This window comes from Lynx rufus, unplaced genomic scaffold, assembly GCF_022079265.1.
Source record: "Lynx rufus isolate CCGP_SWC_20201006 ecotype Redwood Valley unplaced genomic scaffold, mLynRuf1.p SCAF_13, whole genome shotgun sequence".
Lineage (NCBI taxonomy): Eukaryota > Metazoa > Chordata > Mammalia > Carnivora > Felidae > Lynx > Lynx rufus.
Genome location: NW_025814827.1, coordinates 40961351 through 40985136, shown reverse-complemented (window position 1 = coordinate 40985136; position 23786 = coordinate 40961351). Strand labels below are relative to the sequence as shown.

At 37.9% G+C, this 23786-nt stretch overlaps 1 protein-coding gene across 1 annotated transcript; it reads left to right on the top strand.

Moving 5' to 3' along the window:
* Window positions 1-4612: 4612 nt before the first annotated feature.
* EMC7 (ER membrane protein complex subunit 7) lies at window positions 4613-22653 on the top strand. The gene is made up of 5 exons (XM_047075359.1): window positions 4613-4883; window positions 10474-10593; window positions 15284-15422; window positions 16695-16775; window positions 20623-22653. The coding sequence occupies exons 1-5, from the start codon at window positions 4651-4653 to the stop codon at window positions 20773-20775; spliced, it is 726 nt and encodes a 241-aa protein (XP_046931315.1). The 5' UTR covers window positions 4613-4650; the 3' UTR covers window positions 20776-22653.
* The last annotated feature ends 1133 nt before the right edge of the window (window positions 22654-23786 follow it).

The window sequence follows — 23786 nt, the reverse complement described above, 5'->3', positions numbered from 1 at the left end:
TGTTACAACTGGGGGGAACCTTGAGGACAGTATAGTAAGTAAAATAACCCAGCTACAACAAGATGTATACTGTATGATTCCACTTTTGTGAGCTAGCTAGAGTAGTCAAATTAATAGAAACTGAAGGTAGAATGGTGGTTCCCAGGGGCTGGGGGCAGAGGGAAATGGGAATTTGTTTAATGAGTATAGAGTTCAATTTTGCATGATGAGAAAGTTCTGGAGATTGGTTGTACAATAATGTGAACTTACTTAACATTACTTAACTGTGCACTTGAAAATGGTTAAGATGGTATATTTCGTGTTCTGTGTATTTTACCACATTTTTAAAAATGTTTATTTATTTATTTTTGAGAGAGAGAGAGAGAGAGACAGGCAGAGCATGAGTGGGGGAGGAGGGTGTGGCAGAGAGAAAGACACAGAAAGAATCCAAAGCAGGCTCCAGGCTCCAAGCTGTCAGCGCAGAGCCCAACCTGGGCTTGAACTCACCAACGGTGAGATTATGACCTGCGCTGAAGTCAGATGCTTAACTGACTGAGCCACCCAAGTGGCCCTACCACAAGTTTTTTTAAAAGATGGTAAGATTCAAATCAAGAAGATCCAGTTTTTACAATTATTATGCACAGATGTACTTAGAGGGCTATTGCTTTTATAAACGCTGGTGCGTATGTCAGACAGAACAGGGATGTTGCAAAGAGGGCTTAGAGATACCTTGTGTGAAACTGGAGTTCAACTACTGTACTTCTCAAGTTCTGTGACTGGTTTTGGAGCCAGTCCTTTAGCCTAGGTCCCTGTGGTGCATTGAACATTGCTATCCTGCAGCCACAGGCCAGTGAGAAGCTGGGTCCCTCAGGCCTAGAGAGCCCAAATGCACAGAGGGTAGTGTTACATAACTCCTTCATTCTAACACTTTAGCTTCTTATTCACTGGTGTTCAAACACAACAACTAACAATATTTATGTTTTCGTGTTTACAAAGCAGTTTCTCTAGGGGCGCCTGGGTGGCTCAGTTGGTTAAGTGTCTGACTTCTGCTCAGGTCATGATCTCACGGTTTGTGAGTTCGAACCCCTGCATCAGGCTCTGTGCTGAGAGCTCAGAGCCTGGAGCCTGCTTCAGATTCTGTGTCTCCCCTTCTCTCTGCCCCTCCCATGCTCATGCTCTGTCTCTCTCTGTTTCTCAATAATAAATAAATGTTAAAAAAAAGTTAAAAAAAAAACACAACAAAGTAGTTTCCCTAGAAGTTCTTGGGATGTTGAGAATTTTGCCTTTTTTTCTTAATATTAAAGATAATTGTTTCCTCCTCATGCTTGTAAATTGTTTAGCATTATCTTCACACTGCTCCAATTTATTTTACTTATGGTTTTTTACAGAATTTGGTGGAAGGGATGAGAATTTAGAGTAAAATGGAAAGTGAAATCTCTCCGTTGTGATTTATTTTTGCAGGACATGAAGGCAAGTTAGATGCTTCTGGGACTCCCTCTGAGAATGGTGGATGACGCATCCCATTTCAGACGACTCTACAGGTAACTTCAGAAAGCCAAACCTGGAGTCCCAGCGGATGACAGGCATTTTTAAATATTAAGGAAATTGGCTCCAGTTTACTTGAGTGAAAAACATTAGCTGATCTACTTGAGGTAAATGAAGTTTGAGAACTCAAAGGACGAAAATCACTTAAAGTAAAATAGCAAGGTGTTTGGGGATCAGCACAGCTGATGTTTTCCAAGCATTCGGCTACTATTACTCTATGTTTTAAAAATAAACCTGTTGAAAATAAATAAATAAATAAATACCCATTGGCTTAAATATGAGAGAAGCAGCAAAGGGTATGATCCTCATTACTTTGTAGCCACAACTTATAACCTATTACCTCTTCTTTAACAATCAATGTATAAAGAGTTGTTTGAAAAGCACCTTGACACTGAAAGATGCTGACAAGCGGATTACTGAGAGGGAGGAAGAGATCAAAACCACCATCAAAGACGCTTTAAGTGATAATGAAAACTCTAGATAAGGATGGCAACAGGGTTTTTTTTGGCTTATTCATTAAGAATTCAAAGAAAATTCTGTTATATACTTATACTAATGTTAGCCAGCTTCTCCCTTTATTTTTAAAAATAGGTTTATATTTTTGTAATTTATATTTATATTGATGAAACACTTATATTACAAAAATATTGCCAAAAATCAGAAACATAACAGTTTTTAAAAAAAGAAAACACATACCACCTGTAAAACCCAGACTTAACCTCTGCTGGTACAATCCCCTATTTATAAAAACGCTTTGTGTAGTTTTTGAGTTTTGTCTCTGTCCTTATCCTTGTTCACCCCCTTGTGGCCACGCTATGAAGAAGCCAAGAGCCGGGCAACAAAAAAGGAAGAGAGAAAAGCAAAGGGCCTGGATAATAAACTGATGACCTCACTTTAACAGTATTTTCCATAATTGAGATAAGTAGGTCTGCCTGAAATCTATATTGGCCAAGATATTGGCAGGAAATAGATGCAAGGCTTGAAGGGGTTATTGTAAATGATCCCTTCATTAAAGTTTCTTGCAAGTATGGGCAGAAGTAAGGGAAACTGAATAATAAGGTGTCCTCCATATACCTCCTATTGGCCGGACCCAACTGGAAGCTCCCAGAGGTCAAAGGAACCAAGTTTTTGCAATCCTTCAAGATCCAGCCTTCCAAGGCACAAAGCAGAGTAGAGGCTAGAAAGTGGATCTGGCTGGGCAAACAGAGCAAGTCCAGTGCAAAATCTTTTTGAAATATTTCATTATAAGTATAGTTTCTTTTATTAGGCATCAGTCCAAGAGATACATTATGGAATAACTCTTGTATACAGTTGAATACCTATGTAGTTCCTGTGGTCTACCTGGAAAACACCAGAAGTCATAGAATTTCACACTGCCAGAAAGCATTGTTTAGGCTTCTCTACTTCATCTATGCTTTAAAAATATCAGCCTTGCATTTGAGGGGTTCAAATCACTGGATTGTTTGGTATTAGAGTGACAATAAGGTAGGGGAAAAGAGAAAAGGGATGCAGAGAGCTTAGTTGCTGTTTGCGGCTGGTCCTCTTCCACTCTTTGCTCTCTGTAAAAAGGAAACTCCCCGGTTCCTACTTGATTTATGAAGACCAACACGGATTACCTATTAATCAAATTGAACATGTGTCTAAGACACCAACAAAGCAGGGTCACCAAAAATATGTGAATTATCAGAAAATTTGGGGATGAAGCCATTTTTATTTCAGCATATTTGTAATTTTTGTGTCATTTTAGAAAAGTGAAATTTTATTTCATAGTTTAGTGTATTTTTGAGGCGTCGTGGTAGTGGAGAGCGTTGTAGCATAAGATAACCTTTTTAGAGTAGCCCTGCTTCTTCCGACGGTCAAATGTGAAGAAATGGCTACATTCAGAGGGAAAGTACCTCCAATTGGCGGTTGCTGATGCTCAGGACACTGCAGAGTATGGTTGGCCCCAGCTGCTGCGTCTCTACCCCTTGCCAGGGACTCAGAGTACTCATCTCTTGTATCCCTTTCCCCAATTTTTGTTATTTTTCTTTGGGAGGCTAAGTCTAAAGAGTTCACAGGGCAAAAACATGCACTCCCTTCGATAATCTTCAACAGAGATTTGTAAGAGAAGGCAACGTTTATGGCCAACAGAAACCGTGGGCAAGTTCCTTCCCTTTGTACCATCAAGAAAATGGAAAAGATTGGAGCGGACGATCTCTGAAATCTCGGCTTAGCCCCCACGATCAACACTGGCAGTCCCTCACCCCCAGCGCTGTTATGTTTACGGTAAAGCATTCAAATCAGAACGAAGGGTGTAGTACCTGATAAAGGTCCCTCAACTCTTGCCTTTTCAGCAGAGGCAACCCTTAGCAAATAGTTCACGTCTTTTTCTAGCTATTTTCTATGCCGAAACATTATCTCCTTTAAACATACAAATGGGAGACTTAATCTCACACGTCTTAGGGAATCTCTAGAATTTCTTCTTTTTTTTTTAGAACTTTTTAAAAAATATTTTTAAATATGTATATATTTTAAATGTTTATTGAGTTTTGAGGGAGAGAGAGCGCGAGCAGGGGAGGGGCAGAGAGAGAGGGAGACACAGAAGTCCCATCATGTTCAGCCTCTGAGCTGACAACATAGAGTCGGAGGGAGGGCTCAAACTCAGGAACTGCGAGATCAAGACCTGAGCCGAAGTTGGATGCTTAACTAACTGAGCCACCCAGGCGCCCCTTTTTAGAACTTTTTTAAACGCTCTCTTCTGGGCCTGTTTCTCCAGAGCCAGGGCCTCATTTGCAGACACTACTTCAGATCGTCGTCGCTTTCAGTCTTTTCGTCTTTTACTCCAGCGCGACCCCGGCTGCCACAGCAACACACTTCACCACTTTCACTTTGTGGGGGGCCCCCTTTCCAAGGCACTTGACACTTTCCTCAGACCGCATTCCAATCTCGAGCGCGGGGAGTTCGCGGTAGTACCTTGCCTCATTTCCGCCTCGCAAAGCGATTGGCCCAAGAGTCCTTCCCTCGGGTTTGAGCCCACAGCTCGCGCCAAGACCCGGCGCGCAGTGATGACGACATCGGGCCGCGGCGGCGACGACTGGGAGACTGGGAAGGCTTCCGGGGCCGGCCTGGCCGCTGAGAGCCGCTGTCATGGCGGCCATTCTGTGGGGCTTCTTTTTCGTCCTTCTGCTGTTGCTATCAGGGGATGCCCAGAGCTCGGAGCTGCCTGGGGCTACGGCCGATGGTTCAGGAGGGATTGGGGTCGGCATAGGAGATCGCTTCAAGATTGAGGGACGTGCGGTTGTTCCAGGGGTGAAGCCCCAGGATTGGATCTCGGCAGCCCGAGTGCTGGTAGACGGAGAAGAGCACGTCGGGTTCCTTAAGTGAGCATCCTGTGGGCAGCGGGAAAGAGGTTGGCGTGGAAGCCGGAAGGGAATTCCCTCTAGGAGAGCCAGGTGTCAGGAGCTGACGACGTCGCTGTCGGAGGGTGAAGGGGCGGGCGCCGTTAGCGGTGTGTGCCGGGAGACCTTGGGGGGGGGGCAGCCCGACGCTTTCCCCCCGTTTCCCCCTCACTCCACTCCCTGGACCTCGGAAATGAGGATGGCAGGTGCTTGCCCCCGGGCCAGCGCAGTGGGGTCAGTTTTCTTCAATTCCATTTTTGCCACATATGGGGTCGACCACTCTTGGGCACTGGGGACAGGTGGGCCCCTTATTTGTCTCATGCTGAATTCTTTGCGTCTCATCTAGCTTCCATGGAATCTGGCCTTTTTTTTTTTTTTTTTTTTTTTTTTTTTGCATTCGTTTCAGTCTTTTGGCAGCTTGATTTGTGTAGAAAGATGCTAAAAACAAATGGGAATTCTCAAAGCCCAAAGGGACTTCTATGATGGCATAGACTGGGAGGCTAATGTTGCCGCTTCTCAAATTAATGGGCCCTGAAGTCCCTAATCAAAGCACCGTTTTTTTGCCTGGAGGTGGGATTGTTGTTCTTTTTTTTTTACAGTTGAATTCATCGAGGGATTTGCAACATTACACTTGCTGGTATTTATGTGAGACTGGGGTTTCTCTACATTTGCTTATATGCTTCTGTCTTTTCTAGCTATTAGCAGAATAGGATTTCAGTCTATATTAAAGGACCTGGTGAATTTATTAGCACTCCAGTTTTGCAGCATCCTGCTTTTCAGATGTTTAGGTACAAATGTGATGTTTTGTATCTTTCAATCGCTTCTTGGGAGGTGAAACTACAAACTGAAAGAAAATATTTAGGAAAGGAAATGTTTCTTTGATAGGTTTGTCCACCAGCAAATGATATTTGAAACCCGGACAACTTAAATGTTGACACTTCTAAATCTGATTTGCAGATATTCAGATCATCCAGGTGCTGTTGAATGAGAATTTGAATCCCAGATTAATAGATAATGACAACAAGGTTACAATCAGTATTTTGATGCTATTTGTCTTTGCGAATCTGGTATTCTTTAGAGTTTGCCCTAAGTAATGATGTTTTAATGAAAAAACTCTCTTAAGCCTTGGAAAACTAGCCTAAATTGACCATTTGGCTTCTCTTTTCTGCAGTATATAATTACTTTAAAAACCATAATTTTTTTTTTAATTTTAAAATAATGTGTATGCTGTGGCACCTGGGTGGCTCAGTTGGTTAAGCCTTGGACTCTTGATCTCAGCTCAGGTCTTGATCTCATGTTTCTTTTTTTTTTTTTTTTTTTTCAACGTTTATTTATTTTTGGGACAGAGAGAGACAGAGCATGAACGGGGGAGGGGCAGAGAGAGAGGGAGACACAGAACCGGAAACAGGCTCCAGGCTCTGAGCCACCAGCCCAGAGCCCGACGCGGGGCTCGAACTCACGGACCGCGAGATCGTGACCTGGCAGAAGTCGGACGCTTAACCGACTGCGCCACCCAGGCGCCCCGATCTCATGTTTCTTAGTTCAAGCCTGGCATTGGGCTTCACACTGGGCTTGAAACCTACTTTAAAAAATTAAAATATGTATAAATATTCTGTTTATTGAAGAAAACATAACAAGTTAGGGGTAGCAAGCCTTAACATTTTGTTGTATATTTTGCAGTCATTTTGTAATCATATGACCTGTTTTTAATAGTAAAATATATAGTACTTTGTAACCTGGTTTGTTTTTTTTTTTCAGTTAATATTTTGTGAGCAGCTTCTGATACCATTTCATGTTCTTCCATTTGTATGTAGAAAGCTTAAAATTAATGTGAGAAGCTTATGGTGGGAACTTGTCCAAAGGGGGATAGGTAATTTTTCTTGTACATGTTATGCATAACTAGCATGCAGTTTTATGTTTGTTGGAGGTGGCATTGGTCTTGGCTAATGGAGATGAGGGGAGTTTTGACTGAGGATGCTTCGTGCCACTTCTTGCTCTCATCACTGTGTACATAAATCATAATCTATTTAGACATCTTCTTTTTGGGGTCATTTAGGTAGTTTTCAGTTTTTTGACATAGTAAAATTCTGCACGATACTTTTTTGGAACTTTTTATTATGGAAAGTTGCCGACATACACTAAAATAAACAGTAGTTTAGTGAATACTTAGGTACCCATCCCAGTCTACCATTTTTTTTTAGTGTCTCCTCTGTACTTAATTTTTTTCCCTGGAATATTTAAATATGACCCTAAACATCATATAATTTCACGTGAAAAAACATAGTTATGTGTCTCTAAAAGATAAGGGCTTGAAAAAACCCCCACAATACTATTACTGATTTAATAAAGTAAATAATAATGCTATAACTTCATCTAATACCTCGTTCATTTATCTGAAAAATGCTTTTATGTATTCTTTGAATCAGGATCCAACAAGGCTTACATATTGCAGAGTCCATTTGTAAAACCAAGTTTTAAAATTTCATTATAAAATTTGTATATTATCTTTCTAAAGTAAAATATTTACCGTAGGTTGAAAAATAGATTTGCTTTTTCCTTTGGGCAGTTAGTTCTGTTATTTGCATTGCACAGTCATTGCTTTAATAAATTTTTTCTGGACCTAGAAAAATGCTTTGAAATTTTGTTCACTGAGGGTCCTGTGAAGAAGCAGAAGATACACTCAAATTAGAATAATTCCAGGAAAGTCGAATGAAAGGATTAAATAGTATAGTCGTGGTGTAGGGAAACCAGATTGTACAGTACTCTAGAGTTTACAGCCTCAAGGCTATTATTATTATCACCTCTGAGCTTGAAGGATGTAGGGGAAGTAAAGTTTACTGGGACGTAGAAGAAAGGACTGCCTTGAGAGGAGCAGTGTCACTTGACAAAACAAGTCACAGGTGGCTTCTCAGGGAGAAAGCTGGGGAAAAATATGCTAAGCTCATGTTCTTTCTTTCCTTCGTCCAGTCTGCAAAGAGAAGGGTGGAGAGTGGGTCCGAAGGGCAAATGAAAGACATCCAGCCCAGTAATAAGTGAACTTGATGTTTTACGTTTTTTTTTATGTTTATTTATTTGAGAGAGAGTGGGGGAGGGGCAGAGAGAAAGAGAGAGAATCCCAAGCAGGCTCCACAATATCAGCCCAGAGCCCGACAAGGGGCTTGATCCCACAAACTGTGAGATCATGGCATGAACTGAAATCAAGAGTTGGGCGCTTAACTGATTGAGATACCCAGGCACGCTGGTGTCTTTATTTCGATTCTGTTTTAGTTTAGTTTGTATTTTGAAGTAGCAAGGAATATGTTTTTGTCTTACATTTTAGTAAATATTGTGCATGTTGCAGAATCAATTACTGCTTTAGCTTTGAGAGAGTCTAATGATTTAAGAAGGATTATTTAATATATTATGCTGAGAATTATCTGATAAAGCCAATCCTTTTAGGATCATTTGTTTCCTAAAACAGAAACTTCTTTTTCCTCAGAATGTCAGTTTTCATTATCAAAACAAATTAATTTTGATCTATGAACCTGAAATTATCAGCTCTTGATGGGATGGTTTTCTAAGTCTAGAAGACTTAGAAGAAATCATTAAGGAAAAGGCAGGTGATTTTAACTACATAAACACGTTAGACTTTTATATATCCAAACTAAAGTAACCAAAGTAGATGGGAGCTATTTGTAACGAGTGGAACAAATGGTACTTAATACCCCATTTTTTAGAAAGAAAGACAACAAAATGCAAACAAAAACTAGAAAAAAGCCATTTATTTTAAAAAATCAATTAATTTATTGTTTAATATACGTCCAAGTTAGCATATAGTGCAACAGTGATTTCAGGAGTAGATTCCTTAATGCCCCTTACCCATTTAGCCCACCCCACCTCCCACAACCCCTCCAGTAACTCTCTGTTCTCCATATTTAAGAGTCTTTTATGTTTTGTCCCCCTCCCTGTTTTCGTATTGTTTTTGCTTCTTTCCCTTATGTTCATCTATTTTATATCTTAAATTTCTCATAGGAATGAAGTCCTATGATATTTATCTTTCTCTGACTGGCTAATTTTGCTTAGCATAATACCCTCTAGTTCCATCCACGTAGTTGCAGATAGCAAGATTTCATTCTTTTTGATTGTTGAGTAATACTCCATTGTATATGTATATATATACCACATCTTCTTTGTCCATTCATCTATCAGTGGACATTTGGGCTCTTTCCATACTTTGACTATTGTTGATAGTGCTGCTGTAAACATTGGGGTGCATGTGCCCCTTCAAAACAGCACACATGTATCCCTTGGGTAAATACCTAGTAGTGCAATTGCTGGGTCATAGGGTAGTTCTGTTTTAATTTTTTGAGGAACCTCCATACCATTTTCCAGAGTGGCTGCACCAGCTTGCATTCCCACCAGAATGCAAAAGAGATCCTCTTTCTCTGCATCCTCACCAACATCTGTTGTTGACTTGAGTTGATAATGTTTGCCATTCTGACAGGTGTGAGGTGGTATCTCTTTGTGGTTTTGATTTCTATTTCCCTGATGATGAGTGATGTTGAACATTTTTTTGTGTGTCGGTTGGCCATCTGGATGTCTTCTTTGGAGAAGTGTCTATACATGTCTTTTGCCCATTTCTTCACTGGATTATTTGGGTTTTGGGTGTTGAGTTTGATAAGTTCTTTATAGATTTTGGATACTAACCCTTCATCTGATGTGTCATTTGAAAATATCTTCTCCTATTCCGTCAGTTGCCTTTTAGTTTTGCAGATAGTTTCCTTCGTTGTGCAGAAGCTTTTTTATTTTGATGAGGTCCCAGTAGTTCATTTTTGCTTTTGTTTCCCTTGCCTCTGGAGACGTGTTGAGTAAAGTTGCTGCAGCTGAGGTCAAAGAGATTTTTGCCTGCTTTCTCCTCGAGGATTTTGATGGCTTCCTGTGTTACATTTAGGTCTTTCATCCATTTTGAATTTATTTTTGTGTGTGCTGTAAGAAAGTGGTCCACGTTCATTTTTCTGCATGTCTGTGTCCAGTTTTCCCAACACCAGTTGCTGGAAGAGACTGTCTTTATTCCATTGGCTATTGTTTCCTGGTTTGTCAAAGATTAGTTTGTGGGTCCATTTCTGGGTTTTCTATTCTGTTCCTTTGATCTGAGTAATCTGTTTTTGTGCCAGCCATTTTTTTTTTTAATTAAGAAGTTGTTGCAGGGTATTGCAAAATGGGAACCCTAATACTGTAGTAATAATGTAAAGTGGTAATTTCCCTTGAATGAAGATATGGCTTCAGAATTGGAACTGTGTTCCTGTTATATCACTGTCTCATAGAAGGAATTAGAAGTATTTTCTATGTCAGGATTCTCTGCTCCTGTGGAGTGCTCTGGGCTATTTTCAGAAGCCTGGCAGTGTGATTATGGAAGCTGAAGTGTAGGGACAATTCTTGCCAGTTTTTTGTGGGGTTTTGTTTGTTTGTTTTTTCTTTTGCTAATTGCTCTGAACGTCATTTTGGGGGGAGTTGATTTAGGAGTTAACATGATTTAACAGAAGAATACAAGCTATTGATCCAAAGTGTCTAAATACGATTTTCATTTTTCTAGGACAGATGGGAGTTTTGTGGTTCATGATATACCTTCTGGATCTTATGTAGTAGAAGTTATATCTCCAGCTTACAGGTTTGATCCTGTCCGAGTGGATATCACTTCAAAAGGAAAAATGAGGTAAGGGTACCTGATGTAGTTTTTACTAAAGGATAGACTACTGAATACCTCCTATATTCCTTTTGGATTTTATAGTTAGGATTGAAAAGTTTTCTCATTTAAACTACAGGTATCCCTTAAAACAATTAAAATATCCTTATATTGTTTTTAATTTAAAATTTTTTCTCACTCTGTTCCCCCTAGAATATCCTTATATTGGTGTGTGTGTGTGTGTGTGTGTGTGTGTGTGTGTGTGTGTGTGTGTGTGTGTTTTGAGAGAGAGGATGCAAGTGAGCAAGAGGCAGAGAGAGAGAGAGAGAATCCCATGAGGGGCAGAGAGAGGGGTGGGGGAGAGAGAGAGAGAAAAGCGGCTTTTACCCAAAGCGGGGCTGGTGTTCACCTGAAGCAGGCTCACCTGATTGGGACTCAAACTCACGAACTATGAGATCGTGACCTGAGCTGAATGAAGTCAGATACTTAACGACTGAGCCACCCAGGTGCCCTCCTTATATTGTTTTAATCTGTGTATTGATAATATTATAAAGTTGAACTTCCTCCTTCTCTGCTTTAAAATTTATTTTAAAGTCCTTTATATGAGTATATAGAGAAGAGGCAAGATTACCTACTATGAGAGCAAAAGCCCTATAGAAGTTGTAATTGAAATGGGATTCCTAAAGTGGGAAATAATTTAACTTTTCTAAATTAGAAATATTAATCGTCCCCTGTTTCTCATTGGGATATTTTCATAATACCCTTAATACCTATGTAATAGTTGTATTGATCTAGAAATTTCTACAGTTCTTTCTTTCTGAAATATTTAGTGTGCAGTGGAAATTTGGTTTTATTTGAGAAAATTGATTGTATTGTAAGTTTATATCTACGTGAGGATCATGATAAGAAGAGAAGAAAGGGCAGTATCAGAGGCTGGCAGACTAGGAAAAAATTTCAGAATTTCTAAGTAGATGAACACATGCTTTGAAGTTGAGGAGAAAAGAATGCTGGACAAATTCAGGCTGTGTGTGGAATACCACAAATCCATTTGCAGTTGGAATCCGTTGTATAGATGTCCACAGTGTTCAGATTCTTTCTGTTATAACCCCAGTTTATTGGTTTATTTTTTTTTATTGTCCCATGCCAGTAGTTGTCTCTTTGGCCTAATGACCAGGAAATATATGAAACAATTTTATTTATTTGCTTTTTTTTTCTAGCTTTATTGAGGTATGATGGCAAATATGAAAGAATTTTGAGTGGTTATGCCTCTTTGAATTATCACAAAATAACTCTATGTTGCAGTAATAAAGCACAGGTCTCGCAAAGGCAAAAATAATTTTGGGGTTCAAGGAACTCTGTTTTATGACTGACCTTTTTGGTATATGTTCCAAAAATATTTAGGTTGATTTGTAGAGACTCCCAAGTTGAGCTGATCTAATAGAGATAATGTTCAGTTAGTACCATAATATTTACATTGGCATTAATGTTTATGCCTAAAATGTTTTCTTCTTTCTTTGCCTTCTTTGGTTTTTTTTGGACATTGAAAGTTTGAAAAGTATATGTAAATATGGTATAGTTCACATAGAGTGAGCCACACGTAGAACTGTCTCATCCTTTATATCAGCTGAATATTAGTCCATTGATGCTGATGCCCATTAATGGACAGGTAGGGTTTTCTTTCTCCTCTTTTAACATGTGTAGTGAACAGAGATGATTATTTGGTAGTAATTTAAATTCTTGACATTATCATGAAACTAATATTATGATGCCACTAAGAATACATTCTTTTTTTAAATTTTTTTTTTTTCAACGTTTATTTATTTTTGGGACAGAGAGAGACAGAGCATGAACGGGGGAGGGGCAGAGAGAGAGGGAGACACAGAATCGGAAACAGGCTCCAGGCTCTGAGCCATCAGCCCAGAGCCCGACGCGGGGCTTGAACTCACGGACCGCGAGATCGTGACCTGGCTGAAGTCGGACGCTTAACTGACTGCGCCACCTAGGCGCCCCAAGAATACATTCTTTAAAAACAAATTACTTTCCCCCCTATTTGAAGTTAAATTGTTGTCTTAGAATAGTCTAGTTTGTCCAAATTCTAATCGTATTTCTTGCTCTTGGCTATTTAGGGCAAGGGTGAAGCTTGAATTGAAGGTAATGTCTTGTAAATATGTTTATAAATATTTTTTGATAGAATAAATGAATTGTTTCAGAGTAGGTGAACCTTATTAGGTATCAAATTTCTCATGTCTTAAAGGCATAACGATTTTTAAGGAAATATATAGGTAAAATTCTAATGTTAAATTTAAACTTTAAAGGACTTATGACTTTTTATATATTTTAGAATTGGAAGCTTGGAGATGGGTTGGGTGTGTTGATTGCACTATACTTATATACATATTTAAGTTTTTTTTTTTTTTTTAATATTGAAAACAGTACTGGAGGAAATGAGGGTTGTTAAAAGGGGGTATTTGTCTGTTAACACCTATAATTTTTATTTACTTTTGCTCTGAATTTTGCATTAAGTAGTTTAAGCAAATAGAAATATTTTTCTGTGTATAAAGTTTTTTGCTTTTTGCTTTGGGTAAAGAGTACTTCCTGCTTTAGCATTTAAGGACTGGTTGCAGCAGTGGGATTCATATTCTCAGTTCCATTCCTGATGATTGGATGCCTGAAGCATAGGTAAAAAAATGAGGCTCTTATCATTTTAATAATTGGGGGTGGGGGGCGCCTGGGTGGCGCAGTCGGTTAAGCGTCCGACTTCAGCCAGGTCACGATCTCGCGGTCCGTGAGTTCGAGCCCCGCGTCGGGCTCTGGGCTGATGGCTCAGAGCCTGGAGCCTGTTTCCGATTCTGTGTCTCCCTCTCTCTCTGCCCCTCCCCCGTTCATGCTCTGTCTCTCTCTGTCCCAAAATAAATAAACGTTGAAAAAATAAAAAAATAAAAAAATAAAAAAATAAAAAATAAAAAAAAAATAATTGGGGGTGGAACAAAATAGCAGATGGGATTCATATAAAATCCTCATATTCTTGACCAATATTTTGTAAGCATGCATGGTAACATGACAGACATTTCCTTTTAAATATATAGCTCCCAGAAGAGCAAGGGAAATCCCTGGGGGACAAACCATAAACCACTTTCCTACCTGGGGGTTTTGATATTCTAACCAAAATGCTTAGATTTTATTAGCAGTATGTAGGTAAGAGGTAAGCCTTAGGCTTGCTTTGGGCAAGAATTAGATCTAAGACTCGATTCCCCCTTTGACTCTTGGCATTAAAATCCACTAGTCTCCCAATCTAGCCCTGGCCTTTTGAAGGGGAAAATCTCTCCTGAAATTTGATAGTCACAGTCCTCCCTCACTGAAATTTGGGGTGTGAACTTATTACTTCCTGCATGATCCAGAAACTTTCAAGCTGTGCAATTAACAAGATCATCCCTGGTCATAATCCTGAACTCCTGGTGAAGACAAATGCATAAACTCTCTGCAGGGAGATATTCTCTATTCAGGCCCACACATAAATAAAGTTATCAAATACCCAAGAAAACAATGTACATTGAGTCAGCAGATGAATTAGATATGTAAGAACCTTATATAATAGGATTATTGGATATGGACTATGAAATAGTTTAAAGTATATTTAAAATGCCTAAACAAATAAAAGATCTATTGTTGTAAGAGTAAGATACTACAAAAACAGACCATTGATATTTGAAAAAGAATAAAATAGAACTTCTACAATAAATACAGGCTTTGGAATACAAAATTCAATGCATATGTTAAACAACTGAACAGAGGTTTGGTGAACTGGAAGACAGATAGGAAAAAACTTACCCAGAATACAGTACACATAAAGGAATGGGCACTGTGAAAGAATTTAACAAGATGCAGAGTAAAAAATGAAAAGGTCTAGAGGCACCTAGGTAGCTCAGTTGAGTGTCCGACTTTGGCTCAGGTCATGAACTCGCGGTTCGTGAGTTTGAGCTCCACATCGGGCTTGCTGCTGTCAGCTCAGAGCTGGCTTTGGATCTGGTCTCCCCCCTCCCCTCCCCTGCTTGTGCTCTGCCAAAAATTTAATAAAAGAAAGAAAGAAAAAGTTCTAACTGGTGTCAAATAGAAGTTCTGGGAGGAAATGAGAGAGAAAAGAGGAGGCAGTTTTCAAAAAGTAGCCTGGAACATGTATGAACATGTTGAGAGTTTTGATTAAAATTAGTGACATCTCTGGTGAAAATGTAGTGTTACCTATGGTACTGTTGCAGGACTTTCTTAAATCATAATTTTTTTCTGCAAAATTTTAGACTTAAAAATTGGGTGTGCTCATTAATGCCTATCTCAGACAGCCAAAGAAATAAAATACAACATTTTTGTATATTTATAACAAAATTAATTTATTATTAAATATAATCAAAGAGCTTTAGAGTTAGAAGAATTCTAAAAGAGCTTTTGATATATCCAGAGAAGAACTTGTCTAGCCCCACAGGACTAGGTAATAACAAGAGTTACAGCTAGAAACTAAGTCTCTCTCTCTACATTTTGCTAAATATTTTAGAAATACAGATAAAGCTACTTTAATCCAATTTTTAAGATCAAAAGTTTAGATGCCAAAGCATTTTAGAAAAATGGTAATTTTAAAGGTAATTATAAGGCATTGTTAATATAAGCAGTTCTTTTAACTAGTAATGTTTTTGATAAAATTACTGATGCTTTTTTCATGTTGCTTCATCAGAGCAAGATATGTGAATTACATCAAAACATCAGAAGTGGTCAGACTTCCCTATCCTCTCCAAATGAAATCTTCAGGCCCACCTTCTTACTTTATTAAGAGGGAATCATGGGGCTGGACAGACTTTCTAATGAACCCAATGGTATGTATCAGGCTACAGTTAAACATCTTTACAAATCTCTAATTTGAATCTAGGAATTTGAAAATTTCTAGCCCTTCTGAGAAAGAAAGCTGAGGTCAGATTGTTAGATGAAAGGATAATTGTGAAGTTTATTGATTTCATAAAAATAGTAGCTTTAGGAATACTAATGAAAAGAATATGGTGAGAATTGCACAGTAGATTTGATATTGAAATGTGCAACAGAAATGGGATAAATACTTATTTATGATGAAATGCTTTAAAATTTAAATGGAATAAGAGTATGTGGTAAGTCCCATGGAGTTGGCAGTCTCATCCTTCATACTACCTGCATATAAGTCCACTGATGAATGTGCCTTCATTTATTAATCAGCTACTATTGATGGCTTGAGTAAGGGTCTTTCTCCTTTTTCACATGTGTGGTAAACAGAGACTTTTTTCTGTGGTAATTTAAATCCCTGGTATAAAAATGATGTTATGGTATCCATTAATAATAAATCACTAATAGAATACATTCTTTAGAAACAAATTGACCTTTTTTTCCTGCTTCTGGAAGTTGAATTATTATCTTGTAATTGTCTAAGTGGTGATCATAGTCCTTGCTGATGGCTATTTAGATCACAAACAGGAATATTTGGGGACTGTACATTTTTTGAGAGGAATAAATAGTACCTAGAATCTGCTATCAGGAGTAAAGAAGCCGGAAGGTAGAGTGGATAGGGGAAACCAGCAATGAGATTCCAAAGTTTATTGAGAAATAGATTCCATGTTCTCATTTCTGAAATTCATGGAAACATATACAGTGGTAAAGCTTCTAGGTCATTTTTCAAAACTAGTCACCTAGTACTATATTGCAGTCTCGAGAGAATGTACATTAAAGGGGCAATATAATATTTTCTTCAAGAACCATAAAGTCATCCGGAAAGAGACCAGCTGGCCATCAGGGTCGCTATTCCCAATGCCAGACTGCAGATTGAAGAAAGTGAATAGATAGTTACGTTTGCAAACGGTTTGTGTTAAAACTGTAAGCACAAATATAAAGCGAGGTGTCAATAAATTCCAAATCCACATAGATAAGGCTCTTCTCTACAGTAGTCAGACATTGATTAGCGCCTGTATCACACAGGCTGAGTGAGTAGATTTGAGGTGGTGCTGCTAGGTTTATTCTGTCTATAACATATGAATCTTTAATTTCATCATGGGTTGTGAAATGCAGATTTTATTCTGCCGTTAAAGGGGAAAAACATTTTCTGGATTTCTTTTTTTCTTCCATAGGTTATGATGATGGTTCTTCCATTATTGATATTTGTGCTTCTGCCCAAAGTGGTCAACACAAGTGATCCTGACATGAGACGGGTAAGGTGATTGCCCCCACTGTGAATTTTTGAACCATATTCCAATGCCTGAATCATTCATTGTGGCTGAATGGCTTGGATTTTTTAGCTTTATCCTAATTCCCAAGCCAAATTCAATCAGAGGTTGTATTAATACAATATTATGTTCCTGGTATTAGTTAGTTGTTTCCATTGGACCAGATAAATTCAGTTGGTTCTGCCTGATAAAAGCCTGGGTCTCTTCGTACAGCTAAAACACTGCTTAGGACTGCTCTCTTTGTGCCTCACTTGTTAAATAGTTGAAATGCATAATAATCCTGGTAGTCCAATCCAAATAGTTTGCAAAATGATAGCTTCTTACAATTTACCTTTACTTTACAAAACTCTTCAGAGTACACATTTAGTTTATGTGTTCAGACACACACACACACACAAATTTGGATAACCAAGGGAAGAAAAAAGAATAGCGACTTCCAGACTCTTTACCCCCAAATTATACTGGTTTGGCAATGGGCAGAGGATTGCCAAATAAGATTCTTCAAATTTAGTGCCACTACTTTGTCCCTCTGAAATATTGGCTTCCATAAAATCTTCAGAATTTTTTTTAAACCATTGTTTTTCTTCCACCTGGAAATGATTAACAAATACCTCCTGAGTTCTGAGTTTTTCCACTGTATGTAATATATTGATGTGTTGACACCTTATTTTTGCTGAATGAACATTTATTAATCAGTGTTTAGGTTATGGATACTGGGGATACAAAAATGAATTGTATATCATCCCTGTTGCCAATGAGTTCAGAGTCAAGAGTAGGAAATAGCATGGCTTTATAAAATACTTTCTCTTGCCGTCAGAGGATTGTGGGTGTATGGGTGAGGGAGTGTATTTGTGTTTTAAATGGGAAAATAAGATATGCATAAAATAAATAAAAATACTTGCTGAGGTAGTAGGTGATTAAGTTCTGTAGAAGGCAAGGCATTTTATTCCAAGCTGGAACAGCAGAAAAAGCTTCATGATTAAAGAAAGTTTTAAGATATTTCATGATGTCTCATTGCCAAATTTGACATCTTTGCTTCAGTGTTGGTCAGAAAGTATACATCCTATGTAATCCTGGTATCTGTTAAGCCAGGTAACTCTCTGTGGCATCAATAGAAGGAAACATTAGAGGTCACATTGGATTAAAAGTTCATTCCTTGCAAAGTGCTTTGCACATAGTAAGCAGTATAAAAAGTTCTTTATTTGAGAGCTTCAGAATTGAACAGATTAAAACATAGATTTGATGATATATTTTTGCAGGGTCTCAAGACTTGTTATGATATATATTTGATTATGAGGGCATGTTAACTTTTTTTTCGGGGGGAGCATGTTAGCATTTTTGATTTATGCTTATAATGTTTCTTTTCCTGTCCATATCTGTAAAAGCACATTCTCCTTGAGAACCCATGTATAAATTCTACCTTTGGAGAGAAAGCCTAAGCTAATATCCTAGTGGTGTTCAACTTTACATGAGAGATAATATAATATTTGCTATTTTTTCCATGTGTGAACTAATACTATTTTAAGTTCATTTTTGGAATGTTACATAAAATTCATATGTAGCATATATTACATCAATATTGTTGAAGGTAGAACAATACTTTATTGATTGTTGGCTAAATAGAGAGAGGACAAAACCTCAAAATAAAAGTGCCAGATCCTTATGAGGTCCTGCCAGTGACTTGTTTGTAACATTTTTATTGCTGGCTTTAGATGCTGTTAAGGTCCATAGTAGTATTCATAGATTTACTACTAAGGGCCTTAGGAATTAAGTGTTGGAAATACTGTAGTTATTTTCCGAACTTTTCTAATAGCCTTGATATATAATTAAAGATTGATATTCTTTTTTTAAATGATTTTTTATTTATTTGAGAGAGAGAGAGAGAGAGAGTGTGAGCAGGGGAGGGACAGAGAAAATCCCAAGCAGGCTTTCATGCTATTAGCACAGAGCCCCACACAGGGCTCAAACTCACAAACCATGAGATCATGATCTGAGCTAAAATCAACAGTTGATCACTTAATTGACCGAACCACCCAGGCACCTCTGATATTCTTATTTATATGCATTTAAAGAAAGCATGAGTTTAAGAAAACACTCATTTAGGGGCGCCTGGGTGGCCCAGTAGGTTAAGCGTCCAACTCTTGATTTCGGCTCAGGTCGTGATTTCGGCTCAGGTCATGATTTCACGGTCATGAGATCGAGCCCCCTTAAGAGTCTCTCCCTTTGCCTCTCCCCTGGTTGTGCTCACACTCTCTCTCTCTCTCTCTCAAAAGGTAAAAAAAAAAATTTAAAAAGGAAAGAAAACACCCATTAAAACAGTAAGAAAGCATTTTTATTTATTTATTTATTTATTTATTTATTATCATTATTATTATTTAATGTTTATTTTTGAAAGAGAGAGAGCGAGTGAGCAGAGGAGGGGCAGAGAGAGAGGGAGACACAGAATCCAAAGCAGGGTCCAGGCTCTGAGCTGTCAGCACAGAGCCCAACATGGAGCTTGAACTCATGGACTGCGAAATCATGACCTGAGCCAAAGTCGGCTGCTTAACCAACTGAGCCACCCAGGCGCCCCAGAAAGCATTTTAATCAGAAAACATAAAATAACGGGCACCTGGGTGGCTCGGTTGAGTGTCCACCTCTCAGTTTTGGTTCAGGTCGTAATCCTAGGGTCATGTGATTGAGCCCCATTTCAGGCTCAGCACTGAGCATGGAACTTATGGGACCTGCTTAGGATTCTCTCTTCCTTTGCCCCTCTCCCCACTTCATGGTCTCTCTCTCTCTCTCTCTCTCTTTCTCTTTCTAAAATTAAAAAAAGAAAAGCATAAAATGAGATGACAGGAATATGGTCACATATAATAATAGAAAGTACTGTTTATGAAAACATAAGCCAAAACAGGAATATGGTCACATATAATAATAGAAAGTACTGTTTATGAAAACATAAGCCAAAACATAAGCCCTAGGCAAGATTTATTGGACATTTATTAAAGGATCACAATGCTTAGTAGTATAAAGGAGGTATGAAACATGGTTTCTAAAAGGATACAGGAGTGCTGATTCATAGGGGCACATGTACCCCAATGCTTATATTTATAGCAGTGCTATCAACAATAGCCAAATTACTGAAAGAGCCCAAATGTCCATCAACTGGTGAATGAATGAATCAAAAAGATGTGATTTATATACACAATGGAATGCCACTCAGCAATGAGAAAGAATGAAATCATGCCATTTGCAACAACGTGGATTGAACTAGAGGGTATTATGCTAAGTAAAATAAGTCAGTCAGAGAAAGACAGATGTATGTTTTCACTCATATGTGGATCCTGAGAAACTTAACAGAAGACCATGGGGGAAGGGAAAGGGGAAAAATAGTTTCAAACAGAGAGGGTGGCCAACCATAAGAGACTCTTAAATACAGAGAACAAACCGAGGGTTGATGGGGGGGAGCGGGGGCGGGCAGGGCTTGGGGAGGTGGGGAAAATGAGTGATGGGCATTGAGGAAGGCATTTGTTGGGATGAGCACTGGGTGTTGTATGTAAACGAAGAATCATGGGAATCTACTCCCAAAGCCAAGAGCACACTATGTACACTGTATGTTAATTAACTTGACAATAAATTAGGTGAATGAAAGAAAGAAAGAGAAAAGGAAGAAAGAAAAAGAAAGAAGAAAAGAAAGAAACGTGGTTTCTGAAGTCCTATTGGGTATAACATTGCTGAGAACCAGTAGCTTCTACTTGTTGTATTCCTCTTCTTCCTTGATGGAAATGTTAGTTGTTAAATGACTTGAAGGATCCCAGTGCCTTTTGTATTATTGTACTTTGTCTTGCAGGAGATGGAACAGTCAATGAATATGCTGAATTCCAACCATGAATTGCCTGATGTTTCTGAGTTCATGACAAGACTCTTCTCTTCAAAATCATCTGGCAAGTCGAGCAGTGGCAGCAGTAAAACAGGCAAAAGTGGGGCTGGCAAAAGGAGGTAGTTGGACAGTCCAGAGATAGCATTTGCACAGACATGGCAACACTGGGTGACATCCAAGCCTTGAGGGAAAACCGTGAAGCAACTACTGTAAACTTGAGTCATCCTTAAAGTTGATCTCTTATAACTGTTGTGTGTGGTAATTCTTTAGCACGTGTTTTGTACTTGGTACACAAGAAAACCCAGCTTTCATCTTTTGTCTGTATAAGGTCAATATTGATGTCACTGAATTAATTACAGTGTCCTATAGAAAATGACATTAATAAATTATATGAAGTTCTATACATTATGTATATTAAAATGTCTTAATCCAGAGATAGAATTATCTTGTCATTTCTTCTTTACTTGATATTTCTTTTATTCCAGACAGCTTTGTTCTTTCATTGATCTTTCCTATCTAAAAAGAAGTGGTTGCTGTTTTTAGAGCAGCATGAACCATTGGGTTTTTTAATGGCCAGACCTTGAAAATTATCAGCCCTGCCCTGCATTTAACATTTCCTGATGTTTGAGGTAGAACCAAATTCTGATGTCTTAATTTGTGTTATTACAGTTAGTTTCAGAGTATGGATATATGAATTAGAGTAGATGTTACCAGTTTTTAAGTTTTTGTTACCATCATTGGGATTCATTGAGTATCAGCTATGTGCTGTACTTCAAGGAGGGATTCAGAGATGGAGAATGTCAGTGGCTGTCCTCAACAGAGCTTATTATGGAAAGAGGAAGCCCAAATAATAACAGGGAATGCGTAGCCAGGGGAAGGAAGTGCAGCAGTAGGAGAGCCTTCTGGAGACTGAGGATGGAAAATCAACCTTAGAGCTCCATGTTGTAACGTTGGTAGTGTAGCACAGGTACCTTTTAAATCCTCTTGTCTCTCTCATCATTGATTTTCAGAGTTGTTGGAATGTAAATATTACTTTCCAATCAGGATTATCTCAAAAACTTTATGCCAATAAGTTATAAAAATTTCATACCTTTTGTTTTTAATTAAAAAGGAACTCAGACTATTTATAGTATTACTGTAGTAAAGGTCTCCTATTCTCTTCTATGATAAAGAACTCCCCTATTGCTTTCTTAAGGTTATTAAGTCTGCCAGAATGACAAAAAAATATTCCAAACTCGTATTTACCCTTTTGTAGTAGGTACAATTGTTCATTTTGAAATGAGGTTCATAGGTTTTCTTTTAAAGACATAAGCTTTGATACAGGACATTTTATTAACTCATATAGTGTTTGTATTATTATATGCTAAAGTTACCAAACTGGTTAAGCTATGAATGATTAAGGGGGGAAACTGGGCAATGGTAGAACTAGGTAGGTCTTTGGAAATGGAGTCATTTATTGAAAATAACTTAAATATTAGAATGCTAGTTGAATGAAAGTTGCAATTTAAAGGAGACAGGATATAGTGAGAGTCATAGTTATATGACTGGAAATCATCTTGAAAAATTTGAAAATTTGGGGTGTCAAAATTTGCACATAGAATATCTAATGACCAAAAAATTAAAAAGACTTTCAAGGAAATGATTTCATATCTTAATTAAGAAAGTTTGTGGTTATTTTACATAGATTCTAAAACCATCTGAATATAATATATATACATCCCTTATATTATGGAATATTATTATATCAGTTGTATATGAACATCTTATCTTTGCATGGAACCTTCGTCAAATGCTTATTGTGCTTACAGGTGAAGAAATTATTGTATTTTATTGGACAATATTGGGTTCAGTGCAAAGAGACTGTTTAGCTGCTAACTTGCATTTTGTGACTTTGGGCAAGTCACTTCCCTCTTTGAACCATATTTTATCTTGTTCATTGTTGTATTTCCAGCATTGAGCGTATATATAAGCACACAATAAATGTTTTTTGAATGAATAAAATAATGGGCCTTAAGTTTCCTCATCTGTAAATTGAAGGATTTGGATTAAACCTGTAAATTCCTTTTCAAGATCTAAAAATCCACTATAGTTCTAACCTGGTCCTATTATTTCCTATCCACAAAAACCATATATCAGTGCCAAATTTTTCTTTTTTTTCCCACTTCCTTTGATTGTTTTTGCTGTTATTCATCATTTGGAGGCAAAGTAATATTTTGCTCTTCTTTAGGGCCTTTCTTAGATTCAGTTTACATATATCTCCTAAATATAAGCTTTGTGTTTTAAAATTTTTCACATCTACTAAGTTAAACCTGAGTAGTGACTTTATGCAAAACAGATCTTTGTTGTCTTTTTTTTCCAGGAAGTCCTCAGTGCCCAGAATAACTTCCAGGGAGGATCCATACCTCCTAAGTTTTCAAGCAGTGTTTTAGGAGTCAAAACCTCAGGACTCACCTTGAGTCTGGTAAACATTTTGAAAAGATTCAGGATTTTACCTAGCTTGCCCAGAGTAGCAAAATATCTTATTTCTTATGTTTCCTCTAATGGGAGAGAAGAAGCAACCATCACCATACTTTTCAGTAATTGGAAAGCTTTCAAGGTCCTGATGAGGAATGTCAATAATGTCATTTAAGTGGTCACTCAAACTTTCAGGAAGTGCTCAAAAAATCTATTGAAAATATTTTTATTGAATATCTTAGAAAATTAATCCAACTATTTTTATTTTTGTTTATTGCCTTCCAGGTTACGTATAGACCTGCTTTTGCATGTTTACAATTATTTATGTGCCATTTTGTATTTAAACCCAACAAAAATTCTAAGTACTAATCTCAAGGGAATACAATAGAAACTAGTGGCTAAATCCTTTAGTTCAGTTTAGGGAGTATGTTGAAACAGGACCTAGTTGTACTGTGCTCTTCTTTTAGCATTGTATATATGATTGTTGTCATCATTTAGCATCAGATTTTTTTTTAGTTTGTAAGGTATGTGAGAATAAAAGAACTATTTTAGAAAAAAAAATCCTCCTAGGGGCCCCTGGGTGGCTCAGTTGGTTAAGTGTTCAACTTTAGCTCAGGTCATGATCTCATGGTTCGTAGGTTCGAGCCCCGCGTTGGGCTCTGTGCTGACAGCTCAGAGCC